At 48.3% G+C, this 15,403-nt stretch overlaps 7 protein-coding genes across 7 annotated transcripts; 3 read left to right on the forward strand and 4 right to left on the reverse strand.

Annotated features, from left to right (window-relative positions):
* Window positions 1-475: 475 nt before the first annotated feature.
* ONS95_002538 (uncharacterized protein) lies at window positions 476-1,000 on the forward strand (the record flags this gene model as incomplete). The annotated part of the gene is made up of 1 exon (XM_058495800.1): window positions 476-1,000. One exon carries the CDS (start codon window positions 476-478, stop codon window positions 998-1,000), a length of 525 nt encoding a protein of 174 aa, XP_058354528.1.
* Window positions 1,001-1,904: 904 nt separating this feature from the next.
* Window positions 1,905-4,425, forward strand: ONS95_002539 (uncharacterized protein). Its single transcript, XM_058495801.1, has 3 exons — window positions 1,905-2,902; window positions 2,954-3,469; window positions 3,523-4,425. Exons 1-3 carry the CDS (start codon window positions 2,407-2,409, stop codon window positions 4,104-4,106), a joined length of 1,596 nt encoding a protein of 531 aa, XP_058354529.1. The 5' UTR covers window positions 1,905-2,406; the 3' UTR covers window positions 4,107-4,425.
* Window positions 4,426-4,718: 293 nt separating this feature from the next.
* Window positions 4,719-5,086, reverse strand: ONS95_002540 (uncharacterized protein; the record flags this gene model as incomplete). The annotated part of the gene is made up of 2 exons (XM_058495802.1): window positions 4,719-4,929; window positions 5,010-5,086. The coding sequence occupies 2 exons, from the start codon at window positions 5,084-5,086 to the stop codon at window positions 4,719-4,721; spliced, it is 288 nt and encodes a 95-aa protein (XP_058354530.1).
* Window positions 5,087-5,430: 344 nt separating this feature from the next.
* On the reverse strand, window positions 5,431-6,172 carry ONS95_002541 (uncharacterized protein; the record flags this gene model as incomplete). Its single annotated transcript, XM_058495803.1, has 2 exons — window positions 5,431-6,093; window positions 6,146-6,172. The coding sequence occupies 2 exons, from the start codon at window positions 6,170-6,172 to the stop codon at window positions 5,431-5,433; spliced, it is 690 nt and encodes a 229-aa protein (XP_058354531.1).
* A 307-nt stretch (window positions 6,173-6,479) lies between these two features.
* Window positions 6,480-8,143, forward strand: ONS95_002542 (uncharacterized protein; the record flags this gene model as incomplete). Its single annotated transcript, XM_058495804.1, has 6 exons — window positions 6,480-7,005; window positions 7,063-7,134; window positions 7,212-7,384; window positions 7,443-7,563; window positions 7,591-7,919; window positions 7,981-8,143. The coding sequence occupies exons 1-6, from the start codon at window positions 6,841-6,843 to the stop codon at window positions 8,141-8,143; spliced, it is 1,023 nt and encodes a 340-aa protein (XP_058354532.1). The 5' UTR covers window positions 6,480-6,840.
* A 400-nt stretch (window positions 8,144-8,543) lies between these two features.
* On the reverse strand, window positions 8,544-9,957 carry ONS95_002543 (uncharacterized protein; the record flags this gene model as incomplete). The annotated part of the gene is made up of 3 exons (XM_058495805.1): window positions 8,544-8,678; window positions 8,756-9,076; window positions 9,136-9,957. The coding sequence occupies 3 exons, from the start codon at window positions 9,955-9,957 to the stop codon at window positions 8,544-8,546; spliced, it is 1,278 nt and encodes a 425-aa protein (XP_058354533.1).
* A 1,881-nt stretch (window positions 9,958-11,838) lies between these two features.
* Window positions 11,839-14,750, reverse strand: KAP95 (karyopherin beta; the record flags this gene model as incomplete). The annotated part of the gene is made up of 6 exons (XM_058495806.1): window positions 11,839-12,025; window positions 12,072-12,424; window positions 12,488-13,660; window positions 13,715-14,518; window positions 14,593-14,651; window positions 14,711-14,750. The coding sequence occupies 6 exons, from the start codon at window positions 14,748-14,750 to the stop codon at window positions 11,839-11,841; spliced, it is 2,616 nt and encodes an 871-aa protein (XP_058354534.1).
* Window positions 14,751-15,403: the final 653 nt, after the last annotated feature.

Here is a 15,403-nt window from a genome sequence, read left to right on the forward strand (position 1 = left end):
TCACGGGCGCCCTTGATCGCATCGCAACGCTTCGTCTCTGGATGTGTACGAGCACAAAGCGGCCGCCTTGCCTTTCTCGAGAGAGACCAAGGAGAATATCCTGGGGCTTTATGCTATATCAGACGAAGTACATTACTGTAGCACCTCACATCACATCACATCACATCGATTCAGACTAAGGACCGAACCGCCCACGGCTCGAGCTCGAGCTCTCAGCTGATCCACGCTACTTACATCTTTTTGATAAAAGCAAAAATTCCCGCCTGTGCGTGGTACAACCTTCGGTCTTGACCGCATCTCCTAATCTTTTACCTCCAGGCCTCATCTCGGGGAGCTCCAGCAATGATCCATCCACCATCTCAATTACCATGAAGTTTACCGCGCCTTCACAGCTCTCTGTGAGGGTGTCTTCGCCTTCATTTATTGCTCGGTTCCCGAGAGTTCCACGCACTCACACCCAAAAGACGCAGCCGTTATGGCATCACCAGCCAATGCAGTCCCCGATACCCAGCTCGGTCTGACCAACGACGAGATCGCCCTCCTGCGCCATCACCAGCAAGCTGCCGCATCAACTGCTGGCGGATCTTCATCTCGTGCAGCATCCCGTGCATCATCCCAAGGCCTCCTTCTCCTCGATGGCCATTCTCTCGCGGCGCTCGGCCGGCACTTTGATCGATTGATGCAGCAGATACAAGAACGACTCGACTATCTATCCGAACAATCCCAGATGGTAGCACAACAGCAGTACGACAGGGCAGGCAATGCGATTGCCATTGCAGATTCCGAGATCGCCAGGTTTCATGACATATTACGGCAGATCGACGAACTGGAGGTGGATTTTGACAGGATAAGACACATACGAGATATTGTGAGAGGCTATCGGCAGAGAGTGGAGGAGATGGAGCAGCAGATGGAACAGAGTGGTTCAAGTGGCCGGCACAGATCTCGACATCACGGCGAGAGCTCGGGGAGCTCGAGTAGGCGACATCACAGGAGGTGAAGGGAATATGCTTTATATATTGGACAGGGGCATTATGGAATACAGGTTCGGGTCCCACGGCCAAACACACAGTACGAAGGCATTGTTTGGATATACCAAACTCCTTCGGTTATAGGAGCAAGAGATATGGGCCTCACGGCTGGAAGATGGAATAGCCTCACGGCTCACTGATTTGGCGTCTTTGTTTATTTTCTGGGTTGTTTGTGCAGCGTTTAATACCCAAAAAGCGTCTGGGACTGTTTTGAGAGGAGGCTTTGCAGAACCTTGTTTGGATATGCGGATAGTGAGATGAGGTTTCGAGATCCATTTGCGGTCATTTCTTGTACCTCGATTGATGCCAGGACTCTGTTGCTCGATTTTTAATGATTTCATAGCCCTGATTGAACGCGCTCCTAGAGCAGCTTTATGAGTCCTTCAGTCATTGTTGTCCTTCCAGCGTACAGTCGGTGCTGAATATTTCTAGAGTCGAATATTTATACACATACAGGGAAAACAATTCATTTGCTGAATGTGTATCCTAAGAATTGTGTTATATCTCAAACCCAAATCTGCAATTTGTTGCCGTTCCATTTTCTGAAGGTACATCAGCCAAACCCGTGAGCTGGTAGTCATATCACAGGTGGCGAGGAGTTTTAAGCACCAGCTTACGTAACCTGGAGGTAATTCCGTTGGTCAACCCTTCAACAATTATCAAGAAATGCAAAATCCACAATCCACGAGTTTCAATGTGCAAAATCAAACTTAAAAGTCTGGACGATCAGAAGCAATCACCACGATGGTCTACCTTGAGCGAGGCTAGACAAGGCTGACTCTTGGACCCAGAGAGGTCTAGCTTCAGTCCCTAGCTCGGTTCAGCCGAGCGGAAGCTCTCAACCTCGTCTGGAAAGCTGCAAATTCCAAAGCCAACTCAACACCAGCTCGCATACAATGGATTCAGACGATAGAGACCACGAAATGGCTGATGCCCCCCCAGTGAGTGCTTCGAGCGAAGTAAGTATTCACCTCATCCGCAAGAAAGTCCAGGGTAGCTGTCTTCCAAGACGTCTCACAACGTTTAGCCAGCTCGCCGCCCAAATGACTTTCCACGCTCCTTCAGCTTCCCTTTCAAAGTTTCACAAGATTGTCACTGACCATGAGTCGCTGCTCTGTAGCAACCAAATGTAGCTCAATCCAGCTCACACTCAAGTCCGAATGCCTCTTCCCCGCACCCCGCTCCTACATCCAATGCCCCTACGAACGCAGACACAGCAATCGGAAGTCTAGGGATAACCGACCCCGAAGATCCCTTCTTTGTACACTCTTGCAATTCTGCCTCTTTCAAATATAAATATCCCCAGGCAAAACCAACGCCAGAGGGCGAGGATGACACCGTCTGGAATCGAATTTACACAGCGGCCGATTCCCGCATGTACAACAAGCATCATAAGTCTGCCAACGAGTCTCGAAAATACCGCGACTCGGGAGAGACACGTACCCTCGCGCTGCGCATGCTCCTAGAGAATAAGGAAAAGCATTATAAAGCTGTTGCAGCAGCTCTTGCTGGTGGCCATACTTACATGCCAAAGGCAGCGCAGAAGGCAAAGTCGCCAGCTGTGAAGCCCGAGCCCATCAAGAAGGAGCGATCTGAGGAGCTCTACGATTTGGCGCCAGGCGCTGTACCTATGAGTATCTCAGAAAAGATCAAGGCCGAAGGCCGAAAAAGAAAGGTCCCATCAGCCCCTTCAGACACAAGTTCATCTCAGCAAGGCACACCTGCTCCGTCAACAACCCAAAAGCTGAGCAGTCCCGCACCTAAATCTGGTAGTCCCGCGCCTACAAAGATGGATAAGCCACCCATACCTAAGAAGAAGGGAATTGCTGCTCCTGTCAAGAAGCCGGCTCCTAGGCGACCCAAGACCGAGGGTATGTTTAGTCAAGTATACATGACTTCTTCAGCCGACTAACGTTTTGCAGCAGAGAAAAATAGTACTCCTTCAGGTTCCGTCCGCCAGTCGCCAGTTGGAAGCCCCGAAAGTAACGATGGTGGGGAGTATTGTATATGTCGTGGACCAGATGATCATCGCATGATGGTCTTTTGCGATGGAGGTTGCGAAGACTGGTACCATTGCTCTTGCGTTAATATTGACGAGGACGACGCAAAGGAACTCTTGGACCGATACATTTGCCCCAAATGCACTACCAATGAACTGAAAACTACGTGGAAGCGAATTTGTCGATATATCAACTGCGATAATGGCTGTAGGAGGGCTGCACGGGTGAACGAAAATAGCAAGTATTGTAGCGAAGAGCATCTCAACGCGTTTTTCGAGTGGTGCTACAACAAACTTCGTGGCGACGATGCGCCATCAATGGGAGGTGCCTTGAACCGACAGGAGGTCGCGGATCTTCTGACATCCATTTCTACCGCTGAAGAACTTCATAACTTAGGGAAGAAGCCGAGACTTTCGATAGAGGAAGGCGATCAACTTGGTAAGTCTGAAATCATTGTATATGCCCTTATTCATAACTAATTGTGACATTAGAAGGTCCCGTCGGTCTCCGTCATATCCTGCCCGAGGACAAGATTTTGATTGAGGAGATTCAGCAAAAGAAACGATTGCTTGAGGCCCAAATTGGAGGGTACCAAAATCAGCAAAAGCTTTTGTTGATGATCAGTGCACGCGCACAAGCTGCTTCAAAGCACCCGAGTCTCGATGTCAAAGCAATCTGTGGCTACGATGATCGCCTGGCCATGAACCAGGCAGAGTTCAGTGCCTGGTTAGAGTCAGAGGAGGGACAGAATGCATTCTCGACGAACAAACTTGGACCACGAACCGAAGCTACCAAAGGGATTGGAGCGCATATCTTGTACCCCGGCCAAGCTGTCCCTGCGCCTTCAAAAACTGTCGACGATGCTCTTGACAATATCTGTGTCAAGCCTCCGAAGAAATGCAAGCACCAGAACTGGCGTGAGATCCACAATATGGATTTTAAGCGTATGGAAATCATTTTGACGGAACAGTTGAACAGGCTTACTGAAAGTGAAGCGGAGATCATCGAAGAGGCTGAGACGCGTGAGGCCACTAAAGATTATTACGCGGACAACATCACAATTCAACTTTTCTAATCTCATTCTCAACGATCGCAACAGATCTACTAGCCTACCACTTCTGAACTTCTGTGGTTTTAACTTTTCTTGATAGATGGGCGGGATTCTTCCATGTCCTACAGGAGTCTTCTCACTTCAGGATTTCCACCTGTTAGTTGTGCATTAAGAAGTGGCGTGTGTACCAAAAGCAGCTTACAACAAGCTTTGGGAATATGACTTGGCGTTGTTGGATCTGGGTATTACATGCATATGGATGATTGATGAAGAATACAAGGCGTACTCGTGAAAGGAATATACCCAGAATTTACATAGAGAAAATGTTAATGATATTATTATGTGGAGAGATCACAAATGCACCTATGCAGAAGTATGACGAGAACTGAGAGAAGTCCAAGTATGGGACACCTTCCTGAGACCATTGGCAAGTGCCCTTCCTCATTAGTGTCATATCTTCTCGAATTATGGTCAGAGCTCAAGGGGGCACACTGCTTTTAGGTGGTATTCTCGTCATCTCGTTATCTCGTCAAACTTAATTTACATAGCCTTGCGAGACTGCTTATAACTCTGCAGAGAAACTATAGTCAAATGCATCTCAGCACGTTGATCTGCGTGTTTCCATGAAGTCAACCCTTAGTACGATTTTGGAAGTCCTAATACTCTCTCCCCAATATAATTTAAAATCATCTCTCGGCTGACAGGTGCTATTCTAGGGATGAACACCTCTCTCATATATCTCTCGACATGATACTCCTGCGCATAACCCATTCCTCCATGTGCCATGACGGCTCTCTCGCAGGCTGTAAAGGCAGCTTCTGCCGCTAGGTACTTCGCTACGTTCGCGCTACACGTTTAAAGTCAGCGCAGTGTCTCTATCAGGGGTCTTGCAATCACGAAAGACAAAAAGTCCAAGACAACACTTACTACTCTCCACTCGGATATCCTTCATCATATAGCCTCGCAGCTTGGTAAACCATCAACCTCGCAGCTTCCAGGTTCATTCAGCTATCAGCTAGCGGGTGTTGAATCCCCTGATTCTTCCCAATCCGTCTTCCAAACACCTCTCTCTCGCCCGCATAAATCGCCGCCTTTCTCAGAGCCGCAAACCCAGCCCAAGAGCCTCAGCGCCTATCAACACCCTCTCAGCATTCATACCATGCATAATCATCTTAAACCCATTCCCTTCTTCCCCAATCCGATCTCTTACAGGCACCTTCCATCCATCAAAGAACAACGTATTAGTATCAACCGCACACCTCCCCGTCTTCGGGATCTCAGTAACATCCACCTGACTTCTATCCAAATCAGTATAAAACAACGAAAGGCCCTGAGATAGTTTCGTCACCTAATCAAGCGGCGTCGTCCTCGTCAATATCAATATCTTCTCCGCGACCTGCGCTGTCGAAATCCAAATCTTGCTCCCCTTCAGCACATAATACTCTCCATCTCTCGTAGCTGAAGACTGCAATCTCAACGTATCGAGCCCCATATTCGGCTCCGTGATGCCAAAACATGCTTTCTCCTCCCCTTTGATCAATGGGACGAGAAATCTTTCTTTTTGCTCCTCGCTTCCGAATTTCACGACGAGTTCCAGCCCAAAAATGTTCATGTGCACGGCCGAGGAACCAGTCATTCCTGCGCCGGATTCAGAGATCGTTTGGATCATTACAGCGGCTTCTGAGATGCCTAGCTCAGAACCGCCATATTGCGAAGGCATGCATATTCCTAGCCAGCCGTCTTTGGCGAGCGCGGAGTGGAGCTCGATTGGGAAGCTTTTGGTTTGGTCGGTGTGGAGCCAGTAGGAGTCTGGGAAGCGGGAGCAGATTTTAGAGATGGATTCACGAACGGTCCTTTGTGAGTCAGTGAGGTCGGGGTCACTGGTTTGGAGGAACTGCGTGGCTTGAGCGTGGGCATATCGTGGTTTCTGTACAGCACACAGAGAAGGTCGATTTCGTGGGCAGCCAAGGATGAGAGGGAGGTGTTTGGTGGGTGCCAGACCTTGTGGTGCCTATGGAGTCTTTAGTTGGATACTTGCATGTGAGTATGAGCCAAAGATATACCCTGATCATAGAGAATGTTGACTTCATTTTGCCAAGTGATGGTCACATTGTCCTGTATGGATCAGGAAAACCTCCGAATTATACTGTTGTAAAAAGTCTACCAACGTCTGAAAACAAAGTATAGAGTTATGCTCATTACCGAAATGTTGTCCAAGCTAATTCGAGTATAACTTTTTATGTTGTCATTCAATGTACGAAATCAAGGCGGTGTGTAGAGCATGTATGTCTGTACCAACATGTAGTGCGGGGTACTTTACAAGTGTGGGGTGGTTAAACGCTACTTGGATTCCCGTCGGCTCAACAGGAACTGCAGATCCCAAAAGTACGCAGACCTCGCAATTTGAGCCTCTGGAAAGCATGTAACTGATAATTCTAGTCTCTCAGGTACGTCCCCTCGCGCTCAAACCTAAACTCAAATCAGCATCTTCATGTTCCCTTCGGCGTCCATGACCGAGCCAGTCGGTAAGTGTTCACGAACACCAAATCACATATAGAATGAAAACTCCTTGGAGATTTCGAAATTCCCTTAAAGCATTCATCATTTGTGAAAAGTCACCAAAGCTACGGCCTTTCTCCACGATTTATGCAAAATCGCCCAACCTCAAGACCAGTGTTAGTCTTGTGAGCTCTGCTTCCAGCATACATTAGGAAAACAGCTACCTCGGCACTTCCTCCTAACCCCCAAAACATCAAATATGGAATGCTTGTACAAGCAGATTCCTAAAACTGTATTGAGATGCATTCCAAATCGTCGAGGGTGTTCCCACCACCCTCGGCAAATCTCGACATCGCAAAGGCTACACGACTCCCATGGAGCTTTACACGGCATTAAAATCCTAGACATGTCTCGAGTTCTTGCGGTAAGTCCACCATTCTGTGTCCTTTCACAGCACCAGAGTCAAAGCTGATATCACCAGGGACCTTTGTGTACTCAGATCCTAGCAGATTATGGTGCCGACGTCATCAAAGTCGAGCAGCCAGGTCAAGGAGTAAGTACATTGACATCAAACAGAAACTGAAGAGAGTAGCATATTTTGAGAGCATTCAAATTAACTTAACGAAATAGGATGATACCCGATACTGGCGAGTCGATGGTGAAACATCAACTTGGGGGCACGAGGAGAAGTTGTCGTATTATTTCGCAGCTGTGAACAGAAATAAGCGATCTTTCACCCTAGACGTTAAGCAAGAGGAGGGGAGGAAAGTTCTCCTGAATCTAGCAATGAATTCGGATGTTTTGTGAGTTGCTAGGAAGAGCATTGCCGAATTTTTATTTACTAAATCGACCATCTAACAGGGTTGAAAACTTTATTCCAGGCAAGATGGAGCAGTTCGGGCTGGGCTATGACACTCTGGGGAAATTGAATCGTTCACTCATATATGCTAGCATCTCAGGTATTATCATCCAGAATTCTTTTGTGAGCTTTTTTTGACCTCCTATGCAGGCTACGGAGCAGAAGGACCTTACTCAAAACGAGCAGGATACGACATCATTGCCGGCCGCCGCAGAAGCAGGTCTCCTCCATATCACCGGCGAACACGATGGACCACCTACTGAACCAGGCGTGGCTCTCACCGACATCTCAACGGGGCTCTACACCCATGGCGCTATCCTTGCTGCTCTCCAAGCGCGACACCGTACAGGCAAGGGCCAGAAAATCGACTGCTCACTGTTCGACACCCAACTTTTGCTCTTGACGAGCGTGGCGAAGGTGTGGCTGAATATGAAGAAAGAAGCCACTAGATTTGGAACTGAACACCCTAGTATCGTGCCGTATGCCGCGTTCAAGACGAGAGATTCGTGGCTTGTGTGTGGTGCTGTTAACAATCGACAGTTTAAGAATCTTGCTGGATTGCTGGGATGTGGAACTATTGGCTGAAGACGAAAGGTTTGGGACGAATGATAAGAGGAATGAGAATCGGGCTGCCTTGAAGGTAATCCTGGATGAGTGTTTTGCGAGGAAGACGACAGAGAAGTGGTTAGAGGCACTGGAGTGAAGCGGAATGCCATATGGGCCTATAAATGATATGGAGCATTCATTTCAGCATCCTCAGGCTGAAGCGAGGGACATGATTGAGCAGGTGGATTTTGAGGCTTTGGCGGATGGGAAATCGAAGACCGTTGGTATTCCTGTTAAATTTGGGGATACGAAGGCGAGTATTCGGATGAGACCACCGTTGCTCGGTGAGCATAGGATGAGATTCTCCGAGAAATTGGGATGGAAGCCGACAAGATAGAGTGGCTCAGAAGGAATGGTGTGGTATAGAAGCACCGGTAGAGAAATACTCATGTGAATCTTTAATCTCCTAAGAAAAATCTAGACGATGAATAGTATACAATTAGCTGCATGAAAAGGAAAATTGCGAAAAGAAGCCCAAACTTAGCCTTCCACCCCGTTTAGAGATTTGCAGCATTCTTTATGTCAGCACCAAACATCTTCCACGCTTTCGCAGCCTCCAAGTCAACATCCTTCAATTTCCCGGAGATCATATAATCCCTCTTCTCATCCTGCATATACAAAACACATTCATCCTATAAACCCAAGTTTGATCAGCTGTGGTTCAATCCCATACCTAAAGAAACCCGAAATAGAATGAGTAATTCCTTACCTTCCCCAAACTCAACTTCAATAAGCCCTCCAACACACTCGGCACATATTCCACCAACTTATCCTTTTTTCCCTTAATCAACGCCACAATATTCCCTCTTACGATCTCTGCCTGTGCACTGCCGGCTCTAGCGAACTTTGGGCCTCCAGTCTCGGCCACATCGCCTAGAGCGAAGATGTTGGGGAAGGTGGTGCCGAGTTTGACATCATCGGTGAGTTGGAGATTCTTGTTAACGAGGATATGCTGAGTGAGTGGTGAGATGGACGATGGCGAGAAGGAGGCGACTATTGATGAGTTAGGCGTTTGTCCTGTACAGGGGATCTAGCGATCTATCAGCTTTGTAAAATCATAGGGACTGAAAAAGGAAGAGAGAGACAGACAACCAGATGAAACTCCCGCTTATCTCCATTCTTAAATTCCAACTCCATTGGCTCCCAATTTGTCACTTTGGGAAGCACCGGTCTCTCCCCCAGCACAACCTCAATCCCAAGATCATCCAACTTCTTCATCACAAACTGAGCCAACCTCTGTCCAAAGCCACTCAAAATCCATTGCCTCGAATGAATAACCGTAACCTTCTTCTTCGGCGAGAAAGTCTTGATATCAGTCGCAAGCTGCACACCCACGGCGCCCGCTCCAACAATCGCAATATTTTCCGACTCCTGGATCCGTTTCTGCAAGATTTGCAATTCCTTACAAGCACCTGCCTTCTCAGTCGAGAGCAGCTTAGCAGGAGGCGACTGCATAACACCTGCAGCAATAGCCAGATACTCAAACTCCAGCACATCACCATTCTCCAACAGGACTTCCCCATCTCTAATCCCCACAGCTTTCCCTTTCACCTGCTCGAATACCCCGTTGGGTATTTTCGCGAAAAGTCCCGCATAAGGCAAGAAAGCATTCTGTTCTCTCCCCTGTACGGCAGAATACCGCGGGAAGTTGAACGTATAATTGAAATGCGAGTTCTGCTCTACCAGGACGACTTTGTAGCCTGAGGGGAGAGACTCAGCGAGTTGGAAGGCGAGGTAGAGTCCGGAGAAGGACCCGCCGATTATGACGATGTGTTTGGGCGAGGGGGAGGAGTGGTAAGTGTGTCTGTGGATGACGGCTTGGATGCGTTGGGAAAGGAGTTTGAGAGCGTAGGCGAGGATTTCGGGGAGATAGCGGATGATGAAGTTGGGAATGTCGGAAGATGGGGTCATGGTTGACTGTGGGATGTTTGGTTCTTTGTTTGGGTTGAGGATTAGGAAATAGGTTCGAAAGGATTGAAGAGCAAGAGATTGAGATGGACGGAAACATAAAAGGCAAGTGAATGATGAATGCCTCCCGTTATTCTAGCCTCGCAAGTCATGTCCGACGCCGGAGCGAACCTACCTAGCAATACACTGTCACAGGCGTCGTATTCCCAAAAAGATCTTTGGGTGTCCAACGGAGTGGTTAGATACTATGCTATCACTGGTCCGGATGATTGATGAGATTTGATCCGCATACATGACTGGCTAAAGAGGTCGTTGGAAGCCTGCGGACCTGAGCGATGACTGACATTTCTCCGCTGCGACCGACTCCGACTCTTATATCCGAGTTGACCGGACCGAAGCGGGTATGCTCTGTTCTCAGCTGATGGCTCGATAGTGATGTTCAGTTACCTTGTGCTGAATTGGGATGAGGAATGGCTCGGCCTGATGTATGCCCAAATAAGTAGAAACTAAGCAAAAGTAGAGACGAGAAGAGACCAAGATAGTAACTGACCAGTCACAGGACGACAGGTCCAAATCCAACCATATACAAATCACAGCCAAATCATAGCAAAATCACCAACGTCACAGCAACGAACACCAAGTCAAGCAGATGAATATAAGGGGGGAATCGCATCGCATTCAAGACATCCATCTTTCTCTATCTCCCACGCCCACCGAGACCAGAACACCCCAACACTCTCCTCATGTGGCCACCGCATAGATGAGAAGACGTTTCCACATTGTGAATCGCATCACTTGACACAAAATCCACAACCAGTAAACAGTTCCCTCAAGCTAGCTCGCGATGACCTTTAACATTTCACCTCCACCATCCACTCCATAATCCATCATCCACACCTCTCAGTCCAAACAGTGAGACTCGAAGCTCGCCATGCTTGAGCCCACCAATTCTTTCTCTAGCGTGTTGCCTTGCCTGCTCTATATTCGCCCCGCAGCTCAGAGGAAGAGCAAATTGGTTCCCATGCTACAAGCATGCAACACCTCACTCATCAAATCCAGGCAGCGTAGTGCACCAAGCCAAGCCAGTCAACCCACGAGCGATCTACGGACCCAATACGGTCGATCGTAGAGACGCTTTCACATACATATGTTCCAGTCGAGGGAGAATAAAAGAAGAAAAATGAATGTTAAATATTCCCTTTTCAACCCAACCTCATTTATTGAGAATTGGCATTGTGTTGATTCAATACAAGATTTGTTTCGTGGTGACGGCATTGGCTACTCGTTCTCTCGTTCGGTCGTCCGCGCTCTCTACTACGAACTGTCTTCGTTTCGTGAACGCGCTCTTTCCCCCTCGATTCGTGACCCTTTCGTTCATCGAACCCACCTCGAATCCGGAAATGAAATATGGCGCGTTGGTGTAAGGGGTATTGTTTGTGTAGCGGCGCGGTTGCTAAAAGGGGAGGATCTTTGTGTACAAAATTGTGTTCGGGTCGTGTTATGTTGTGTCGTTGGTGCTGTGCCGGGTGCGGTTGCAATACATCATGGGGTGGCCTCGTTCGTTTATGTGATTCTGGTCGACTTCGCCGGAATCCGAAGGAGGTTGGTGACAAGACATGGCGAATATCTGTCGTGTATGATGATTCATGATGCGATGTGCTGCTGGGGGTAATAAACAAAGAACGCCTTTCAGACGTTGGTCGAGGACAAGACCCCTCATGTGACCGGTCATTCTGACAAATAAAAGAAGAAAATCTGAAGGTTGGAAGAAGCAATGAAGGCCAAGATCAATTGAGGACCCGAGATTCTATGGTTTGCGCCGGCCCTAGGGTATTAAAAATTGTAATCTTGGACGCATGATCTTTCGTAAAGAAGAGCAGCAAATCAGGTTTGTTGGATACCTTGGGTGCCACCAATTTGGCGCTTGACTTGTTCACGAGCCCAGCGTGCAGTATCGATGGTTCTTGACTGGAAGTCACGGTTTTGGCGAGTATCCTTGATCATCTGGGTGAGCCATTCGGCACGGTAGAAGCCGGAGAATTCACCGTTGGGGAAAGCCTCGGCGAGATCACTATATCTGTCAGCTAGATTTCCAAAGGTTGAGAGTCTCCACTTACCCGATGACACCCATGGAGGATCTCATAAGAGCATCGCTCTTATTTTGATCCAAGTAGACGATATTGAGAAGGCCAAAGATCGACTCGACATATGGTTGCAACAATGGAGTCTTGCCTCCAGCCTTCATGGCACCAATGATCCCACCCCAGGCATCCATGATACCTTCGCGCAACGAGATGACGTAATCAAACATCTCATACGATCCATCAGCGCTGGCTTGAACACCAGCTGCTTGCTGAAGAACCTGGGCGACAACAGAGAGGTAAGTCTCAAAGTGACCACCGATGGCACCAGCAATATCTCCAAAGCATTGAAGGATCGCAGGCTTGAATTGGTTGGCAAGTGCAGTACTCTGTTTTAAGATGTTAGTTTCATTGCATAAGTATAGCAGAGGACTTAGACGGAGGATACGTACTCTTAGATTGTTCAAAAGATAGTTCATGAATGTATCACAATATGGCTGGCTGGGAGGGCCCATCGAACGGGTGATGTCGCTGACTAGACCAATAGCCATGGAGCAGAGAGCTGGCTCTTCTTGGTTGCCCAGAGCATTGTAAAGGAAGGGAGAGAAATGCTCCATATACTTGGAGAAATCCTCTTCCAAAGCATTGGCAAGACCGCTGACAGTGGCGAATACTGCATCAGGAACACTTGACTTGGGGCCAGCAGTGGTGAGGATCTGGAGCAGAACAGCCATGATACGATCGCCTTGAGGAGCAACCTCCTTCTCGAGACGCTGGACAATGGCCAAGAGAACAGTGCACAAACTAGTTTGCATCTCTTCGAGGGTAATCTTGTCTTCAACGCTGACGACTTGTGATTGAAGAGGAATAGTATCTTCCAAACGCTTGATAATTATCTCCGATAGAGACGCAACAGCGGGCAAGCTCTCATTGGCAGCATTCTGGACAAATGTGTTGAGCACTTCGTAAGCAGCAGTTCGAAGTTGGTTATCAGCATCTGGTCTCTCGGTAACTTGCAAAAGACGAGAGATGCTCTCGTTGAAGTGAGGTGTGAGTGGGTTCTGCTGGCAACCAATTTCGCCAGAGAAACGCTCTGCAAGGTTCATCAAGGCCCAGCAGCATGATCCTGCCATCTTCGGACTGCTGACAAGACCCTCGAAGAGAGACTTGATCAGGAGAGGAAGGTGTTGAACGGGGTCAATCGCTTCTGAGCATGCCTCGGTAATACGTCCAAGAGCATAAGCAGTGGAATCCTTGACGTGAATGACTGGGTCTTCCATCATCTTGATGATAACTGGAAGCGCTTGCTTGACGATTGGTGCAATGACCTTCTCCTCTGGTCCCTCCATGATAGCACCGAAAGCAGAAACAGCAGCATCTCTGTGATGCCAGTCCTCATGGCGCAAGTTAGCCTCGACGAAAGCCAAGACTGGTTGAACAACAGTGCCTCCGACAGCCTGTGCGTAAAGTTGCAGACATTGGTACGCGGCTCTTGAGATGTTGTATTCATCATCGGCGGCATCCTCATCTTGTTTGGTCAGAAGTTGTAATAGAACTGGGACAACCTCATTTGTAGCCACAGAGCAGAAATGGAAGATCTCCCGCATTTGGTCGACATTCTCAATCTGATGGGAATATGATTAGTGTGCGGTCGGAAAAGTGGGGCATATGAAACTCACTTGTGCGTTATCATCCTCAATGGCGATCTCCTCTTCTGCAACAGTGCTCCAGAATTCAACGGCTAGCTTAGCAACGTCTTCCTCCTCGCTCTTCATGCCCATGATCGTAAGACCAAAGAGAGCTTTCTCCATATAGAAACGCATCAGCTCGTAGTAAAGAGCCATGATTCTGTTCAAACATCCAAAAGCACCCTGCTGTATCCGCATATCTGGAGCTTGTGTGGCCTCGCAGATAACCTGCATAATGTAGTTTCGCTCGCCCTCATTCTTGAAGTTGCTATCGACGAACTCGAGAGAGTCTCCAAGAGCGTATATGGCCGCCAGGCGGACTTCTGGGTTTGGCTCCTCCTTGCGAGCACCTTGCACAACAGCGGTTAGAATAGCGTTGGAGTGCTGGACGAGACTGGATCTGAGGTCTGAGTCTTGACTCTCGCAGATGAAGCCGATGGTGGTCAGAGAAGTCTGTTTGAGATGATCGCTGCCCTCGCCAACATTTCGCACCAAAGTGGGCATCAGCTCCGGCCATTGATCACGAGGAAGCTCAACAGCAGCTATCGACGCGACGACTTGTGCAGCAGCGGCACCAGCTTGTGTATTGCTCGACGAGAGCGCTTGTAGAGTCAGGTCTTTGACGCGCTTCTTGGTATCTCCATCCTGTTGAAGCCATTTCTCCTGTAGCTCGTGTAATCTAGCATATTCGCGTGCGGTGAAGGCGTTCTTCAGCGCGATACCGGCTGCTGCTCGGACAGGTCCTTGGGCTTCTTCATTTGCGAGCTCTTGGACGAGGGTTACGAGGTATCCGGCCTGAAGAGGGGTTGAAGTTAGCAGGTGCTATATTGCGCGCAGCCGGAGATGCGGTCAGGCAAGGGGGAACTTACGAAGTTGGTCTCAGCAGCTTGTGTGAGCTGTGCTTCGGCAGCTCCTCTTATGGCCGCGTCTGCGTAGTATTAGCATTGCGACCGAAGTATAATCTGGGCCCTCTGGAGGCAAACTGACCGGCCGAGAAGGTGTTCAAGAGCACAGAGTTGACGTCCATGATGGCGGTTCACAGCCTGCGCGCTGTGTGTGCAGAACGTCTGTAAGGTAAGTAGGGTTCTTGTAAGGAAGATGATTCGTCAGTTTGTTAGAAAGAGGTTGTCTCCTTGAGGTGGTTGGGTGAGACGGTGAGGGTCAAGAAGTAGGGAAAGGTGAGTGGATGTTGTTTAGGTTTGTTGAAGTTGCTGGACGATCTGGAAGCGAACTGAATTTCGCGTTCGACCAAGGCTACAGCCGGCTTCTAGAAGGTGCCGCAGATGCTGGAACCCGTCAAAGAAAAAGTCTATGTTGCCTTAAATAACGGCAAATGAATGTAGAAAATCTCGTAGGGCAATCAGTGTCTATTCAAAGCTTTGAAAGCCTCGTGCACATTGAATTTGTTCCTTCCAACAACCCACCGTGAGCAGTTACGCGCTAGAGCCGTATTAGTGATAGTGCCTCTTCATGGATTGCCGAATGCTGTCCCCTGAAAATATTTTCAGTATGGAGCAGAGCTGCATGAGAGGGGAAATTATTCTGAAATCTAATTTTGAATGTCAATAAATACCATACGAGTGATTTATTTTGAGTGGATTTTCGAAATGTGGATTTATTCTTTCAAAATCACTTTTGGTTCCTATCATCTGCAAATGCAGCCCAAGCACCAAACCAATG

Source organism: Cadophora gregata (assembly GCF_030347475.1).
Source record: "Cadophora gregata isolate MNR1 chromosome Unknown scaffold_11, whole genome shotgun sequence".
NCBI classification, from domain to species: Eukaryota; Fungi; Ascomycota; class Leotiomycetes; order Helotiales; family Ploettnerulaceae; genus Cadophora; species Cadophora gregata.

Bases quoted from the DNA above. Each gene is read 5' to 3' on its own strand.
- ONS95_002539 (XM_058495801.1), top strand. From the start codon at position 2,407: ATGTACAACAAGCATCATAAGTCTGCCAACGAGTCTCGAAAATACCGC. The intron at 2,903-2,953 runs GTATGTTTAGTC...AACGTTTTGCAG, and splicing joins TAGGCGACCCAAGACCGAGG to CAGAGAAAAATAGTACTCCT. The intron at 3,470-3,522 runs GTAAGTCTGAAA...TTGTGACATTAG, and splicing joins AGAGGAAGGCGATCAACTTG to AAGGTCCCGTCGGTCTCCGT.